Source organism: Crassostrea angulata, chromosome 3, assembly GCF_025612915.1.
Source record: "Crassostrea angulata isolate pt1a10 chromosome 3, ASM2561291v2, whole genome shotgun sequence".
NCBI classification, from domain to species: Eukaryota; Metazoa; Mollusca; class Bivalvia; order Ostreida; family Ostreidae; genus Magallana; species Magallana angulata.
In genome coordinates this window covers 40,720,993-40,727,755 of record NC_069113.1, presented here as the reverse complement: position 1 = coordinate 40,727,755, position 6,763 = coordinate 40,720,993, and the positions used below count along the sequence as shown (strand labels likewise).

The 6,763-nt window shown below is 33.1% G+C and overlaps 1 protein-coding gene across 1 annotated transcript; it reads left to right on the top strand.

Annotated features, from left to right (window-relative positions):
- The first annotated feature begins 767 nt into the window (after window positions 1-767).
- LOC128176884 (uncharacterized) lies at window positions 768-6,612 on the top strand. Its single transcript, XM_052843416.1, has 10 exons — window positions 768-788; window positions 1,103-1,205; window positions 1,559-1,669; window positions 3,056-3,324; window positions 3,612-3,794; window positions 3,907-3,978; window positions 4,556-4,642; window positions 5,897-6,043; window positions 6,155-6,207; window positions 6,534-6,612. The coding sequence occupies exons 1-10, from the start codon at window positions 768-770 to the stop codon at window positions 6,610-6,612; spliced, it is 1,125 nt and encodes a 374-aa protein (XP_052699376.1).
- The last annotated feature ends 151 nt before the right edge of the window (window positions 6,613-6,763 follow it).

Below are 6,763 nucleotides of genomic sequence, written 5' to 3'. Positions count from 1 at the left end.
TAAAAATCAAATTTTAGAATTATTTATAAATAATTTAATTCTGGTTGTAACGCGCTTTCTGAATTGCTAAAAAATAATTTTTTATCGTATAAAAAATGTTGCCTACATCATAGTAAGACTAACGTCAAAAACATATCAATCCGCCTGACTTTACGCTTGAATTTTGTACAATTTAATGTCATTTTAAAGATCAAACGACTGTTTTTATCAACAATTAATAGACACAATTAAATTATAAGGAATGAATTCAATATTTATTAGTTTTATACGATATAAAATGGTTTGGAACAGTTTACGCTTTTTTATAAACCTCAAATATCGTATAAAACTAATATATATTGACTTCATTCCTTAATCAAATTACAAGTTGTCGTTTTCGTCATATTTTGACGATTTTGAACGAAAAAAGCAAACCATAACTTTCAAAGAAGTACGATTGAAATGGATTTAAGTGGGAAAAAGAAATGCCCATACCGACACATCAGATTTTTTTTTTTACTTCCGGAGAAAAATAAACCCGACAGACTGAAGGGGTGGCGGGGTTGGAGTGGTGGCGTTTAAATACATGTGAGAAATCCATACCGTAGAGTGATCATCGTCTTTGGAAACCCTGGGATCAATTAGCGAGTAATTACGCAAAAGCCGATGATAACTTTGGGATAAAGTCTGAATATTTTGTTAAGTTTTTGCCCAAAAGGGCAAATATTCATATTCACGTACATGTTATTATGATGGGAAAATAATCAAAATTTTTAAACTTTGATATTATGACGTTACCATTGTTTGACGTAGTTCATTGTGTGACGTCACAATAGCTTTGTTTATAGTATAGGTAGTTAGTTAACGAAAATGGTAAGAACAGACCTTTTTCCTATAAACTGTTCTAATATTGAATACCTTGCATCGATTTATGAGGTGTAATTTTCCAGTTATTGATTTGTTTTAGCGAATAACATCTGAATTTCAATTTTTATAAATCAATAATGTTCTTCACGTAAGACAAGCTTTATAAAGAGGACCGTTATCCAGCTGTTTATGTAAAATTAATTTTACATTGCATTTAATACACTGAGTCTGAACTTGATACGATTTTAATTGTTAGGATGAAGCAGCAAGCAAGGAGACGATTGACAGCCTCCAAGAGTCAGTAAAGGGCAGTGACACAAAGAATGTTGTATCTCACTTAGACTCTCCACAGAATGATGGTAAATATTATTTTGTGCCTCTGTATTGTTACCTAATTGGTATTTTAAATTGGTTATTATTTCATATCCAAATGAGTGTTGAGTGGTGTAACCTTAATATTCAAAATGAAGAGATGACATCAAATATATCAATTAACTGCTTTCATCTTCCCACTAAAATTGGTATCACCAGTTCAAATAGGTGATTACCTTTTCAAGTAGGTGATATCATCTATAGCAATAGGTGATGTGTATCACCAACATTCAAACAAATGGTATCACCAATTCAAAAAGAATTGGTGATATAACTGATTTGGATAAACTGATTTACAACACTACTGATTAATATTACGTGTTTAATATGGTTTTATCAGCAGCAAGCACGGAGGTAACTGATGAGGTTAAAGGAGGCGAAGACATACTCAAGGAGGAACAAAACAACAGTGTCACAGAGGAAGCTGGATATAACTCTCCACTGAGTGACGGTATACGAGGGTCAATCAAAAAATACGAAGACTTTTGTCTTAGCTATGTTACTTAACGTCATATCATTACTAAATTTGGTAGACATAATTAAACAATAGTTTCAAACAATTTGCAAGAAAAAAAGTAAATAAATTCCTTTATTTCTAAGAATTGTTTAGAATCTAATCCTGCAAAAATGAGGTCAAGGCGCACGGTCAAAATTTGTGTTATGTCAACAATAAACCATAAAATGTTGAATATCCCTATAAATTGGGCATAAAACCATATAATATTAAAACCTCAAATTAAGTATATTCATGGTATTCTATGTACCAAATAATGACGGGATATATTTTTTTTGAACAGATATTAGTAACTAAAGACAGATAGTTCTCTTTAGAATTGACTAAAAATATCGACGTCGCCGGACGTCACGGCGCAACGAGAAGTACAAACAGAATGGATTTAACTCAGGAAAAAGCCGATACAAGTTGTGATAATGCTCAATGGTGCAAAAAATTAAACAACAATTATTTGCAAGTTTGTGTTTAACCGTAATTAATTTTGTGGGGGTGGTGGTAATTGTATTTTGAATATAAAACAGTCAGAAAGAGAGTGGATATCTGTAAATATTCGGTCAAAAAATATGTAACGTCAACCGACGTTCAGGGTTATCCTTACTGTAAACTAAGAAATACGCGGTTAGAAAATGAAAACTTTGAGGAACTAACATATGATTCTCGAACAAATGTATGCAAATAAGATGTTAAGTGGTTCAGTGCCATTTTAAAGGTAAGGAGAAAGGTACGAGAGACTAAGCGTGATAGAAGATGGGGTACATCTTTAAAATGTGCGTGTTTAATCTTGACGTCATGTTTTGAACGTTACCGTGTGCCGTGGTGACAAAACATGTTGTTTTTAAAAAGGGGTAACAAAAATACCGTTTCATCAAATGGACTAAAACTTCGCATATCAATAACATAAGTGTTGGTGCACAGATTAATCTGTTAAGTAAGACTTTCATGAAAAATATATGATAGACAGCACATTGTCTTCGTATTTTTTTATTGACCCTCGTATATTATCTGCACCTTATGGTGTAACAATACAAATAGGTGATAATGTTTCACCAATTCATACTTTAAGGTGCATTTCTTGATTCACAAATATTAAATAAATGCATGTAAACTGATTCTCTTGATCCTATATTTCATATTATGCAACAGAAGATGACCATACATCAGGAGATGAGAGTTTCATCACATGCGATGAAGGAGAATTGTTAAGCTTTGATGAAAACACAAGTATGCATTCATTTCAAAAAGTTTTCTCTTCAATATATTCTCTTTTTTATAACAAAAAATTTATAGATGTTTAAAAACTATTTTGTATACATGTGTATTTAGCAATAGACTATGAAATCAGAGCGGAGGGAAGTGAGAGCTTCACCACAAGACATGAATGTGATGAAACAAGCTGTGGTGAATGTGGAACAGGTGATGAAATGGGGGCTGTGGGCGGAGCAAGACAGAGGGAGATACCGACAAAGGGAATCCTGGCGGTAAAAATCATGACCAAAAAAAAGAAAATACTAAGTGCCATTCCCGAAATCTGCCCTGATAATATCAGTTTGCCACCAAAGAAGAAAAACATCATCTTCAATTTCAGTGAGGAGGTAAGAATTTAGGAGTCATTATGACAACAAGAGCTAGGCCTTGATTGTGGTTACTTGGTACAAGACTGTGTGACATCAAATACTTATGGTGACCATAATTAATATCTTAAATTTTAAAAGTTTTAAGCTGGTTGAAAGCCAAGTCAGGAGGAGCATTTCTCTTCAAAACAGTACATTCATGTACATAGATATAATTAGTTTTAGTCAAGTCTCAAAAAGGCTTTCTTCATTCACTTGTCTCCATTTTTTTTATATACACACTTGTTAAATATTTAATGTACTCAAAGACAGAAGATCAAAGTAATGAAATTCCCCCAAAAAACCATATTGACTTTGATCCGGTGACAACCGTACGATACTATGACTCGAAAGAGGGAGACAATATCAGTATTACTAAGGAGCCTGAAAGTACCATCTCTCCTGGGGAAGAGCTCTTACAGGACATTGAAGGCAGACTTCAAAAAGACATTGTAAGTATAACAACAGTTATAATTCATTCATTTTAACTGCCTAGATAAACTGATATTTAAATCAAGTAAATTCTTTTTATACCAGTAATGTAGTGGTCTTTCTTTGTTGCAGAAGTTCACTCCTAAAAGAGGAGACCAACACCGATCCTATTTAAGGCACCACCAGACTGTTAGCAGCATTGCGGTACGTTTCTCTGGGTTATTTTATACTGACTGCATGGTTTTGTCTTTATTTGTTGATCTCAATATTTTATCGATTTTGATCAACACTGAATAAATCCCAAAACTGGGTGTTATTTCAATTTAGGTAACTGACAACATTTAAGTGTTGCATCCATGAATTCATGAGTATCTTTGAAATTATCACATCAACATTTTATAATACCGTATATCGGGTAATTTTCACGATGATCTAATTTTCGCTTTTTTCGCGATGTCTTTTAAATCGCAAATTATTAAATAAGAAGAAATTATATTCTGTATCATTTTCAATAAGAAACAATTTAAATCGGTAAAAAAATGACTGACGCAAATTTAAAATGCTACACATTTTCCCCATTTTCGCAAATTTTGTGACCCGTGAAAAAAACCTGGATGTACGGTAGTTTCTAATTCCATGAATTGACGCCTGGATGTTTATGAAACAGCAACCAATCAATAAATACATGAAATATTGGCTAAATGAAACAAAAATGGCAAATTTCTGGAAAAGGAATTAACACTTAACATATGTCACATTTATCCAATATTTTTTTCAATAGGAAACCAAGGAGTGGTATTTGAGTTCAGATGACCCCAGATATGGTGTACACCAAAGTTATTCGGATCCACCGCCAACAGCTACAGAGGTATAAGTTTAACAAGTAATCAGAATTTAAAAAAAAAAAAAATACATGCACCCCCCCTACCCACCCCCTCCCCCACAATCCCCATGTGGCAATTTTGAAAAGTGTTAAGTTTTTTAATAAGGTACCAGTACTTGTTAAAGCAGACAAGCAAACAGTTACTGTTTCAAGATAATAAGCTGACATATAATTTATATCTGTCCAACAAAATGTTTTCAAGATATTTATATTGGTCAAGACTTGGTCTACCAACTATCCATGCAACCACCTACTGATGATCAGCTGATGCAAAAAGATACATGTATATATGCACCCTTTTTACAAAGGAAAAAAATTATGGAAAAAAACCCCATTATAAGTGTAGAAATGGTCAGAATTTCATATGTTGAACGCCAAACCCTCTGCTGTTAACTCTGCATGCATGCAGTCATTATTTTGTGTTTTGTATTTAGAGCTGCTGGACTATATTTAAGACTTATAACTCTGCATTCATGCAGTCATTATTTTGTGTTTGTATTTAGAGCTGCTGGACTATATTTAAGACTAACCTGATTGACTGCTTCTGCTGCTGCTGTACCCCATCTACATGTACATGTTACAGAGAGGTATTGGTTTTGTCTTGCTGTATATATGCAAGAAGATTATTCTTTATCTTAAAATTGATTATAAAATTAAAGTAAATCCACCCTCCTGTGACGTCATACATTTTACATAAACCATGAATTCATTAAAATTCTTGCAAGTAGAATTGTAATTTCTATGTTATCATAGGTGCACATCAAAAACTCAAATCATTGTTTACTTGGAGATATTTAATAAGCGTTTTTCATCCTTATATTCGACATAATTCAATAATGACAAAGGGAAATAACTCTTTTCTACTTTTCTCTAAGTGATATATCTAAATGCTATAATTTTTCTAATGTAAACAATTTTTTCTTTTTTTAAAATTAATTTTAGTTTTCTGGCATAGTAAGCAATAAAATTTAAATAGACAAACAAGTATCCACCCACTTATATTTAATTTTTAAACAAAAAAAGTGTGATTTTCAGATGATAATTTCAGCCTTTGGTTTTTATTACCTTACATCTTAAATAGTATGGAAACATATATATTTTATTTATTTATTGATGAAATTCAAGTCCAATAAGTTAAAAAAAAGATAAGTTTTTAACTTTGAACCCATGATTTTATAGCTACGGAGTTACCTTAAACACTAAATATGGGGTACTAGCCTGCATTTTTTTCTTTTTCAGGTGATAGAGGATGACAAACAGGCAACTCAGCAGGAAGAACAGAGAGAAAATGGAGGAATCAAACCAGTGGGCCAAACGATGGAGGATGTTTTAATAAATTACAGTGATAATATGGAGGAAGAGGCAAATACACCAATACGCAATGGGGTAAATCATAATAACAGCTTTAAGAGCATTTTACAATTATGATAATATACACTGTATAGTTGAGGGAAACAATTTTAAAATTCAAATTTAACACTAAAATTTTTGTTTCAGAAGATGAAGAGAATCCGGCGCTTTTTTAAACGCCTTTTCTGCTGTACAGCAAGGTAAGTAAATGTTATGGAGCAATGAAATAAACCTTCGATAAAAGTTAGATTTATGATCATCTTTTTCCAATGACAATTTAATCCATTTATTAAAAATTTTTTTCTTAATGTAGTTTGCTTGGGTTGCTACATGTAGTGGGAGACATTATTACACCTACTTAATTCTCATGGCGAGTTGAGGTCATAGTTATTAGATTGTGACTCCCTTAGTATGTATGCAACGCATATCCTGGTGATACAATGCCTGCAGGGCCTGCAATGCCCACCTTTGTTGTATATGCACCAGTCCTCAAGCAGCTTAAACTTATGAGGTCACTCTGACACAGGCTCACCACTTACACATACTCCAAGGTCAACACACTCGTCTACCTGTCCTTTACCTGTTACCACATGTTCCTTCCATGAAAGTTATTTTGAAAAAGATGTGGCGAGAATATATATGTGATTAGAGGTGCAACTACGGTACATCCATGTAACAACCCCCACCCCCCCCCCCCCCCCCCCCATTCCTCCTAGTTAACAAGGCAGGACAGCTTCAACTATAGTACACTACAGT

Excerpts from the sequence above, each read along its gene's own strand:
- LOC128176884 (XM_052843416.1), top strand. The coding sequence starts at position 768 with ATGACGTTACCATTGTTTGAC. Across the intron at positions 6,044-6,154 it reads ATACACCAATACGCAATGGG|AAGATGAAGAGAATCCGGCG; the intron begins GTAAATCATAAT and ends TTTTTGTTTCAG. Across the intron at positions 6,208-6,533 it reads CTTTTCTGCTGTACAGCAAG|GCTCACCACTTACACATACT; the intron begins GTAAGTAAATGT and ends ACTCTGACACAG.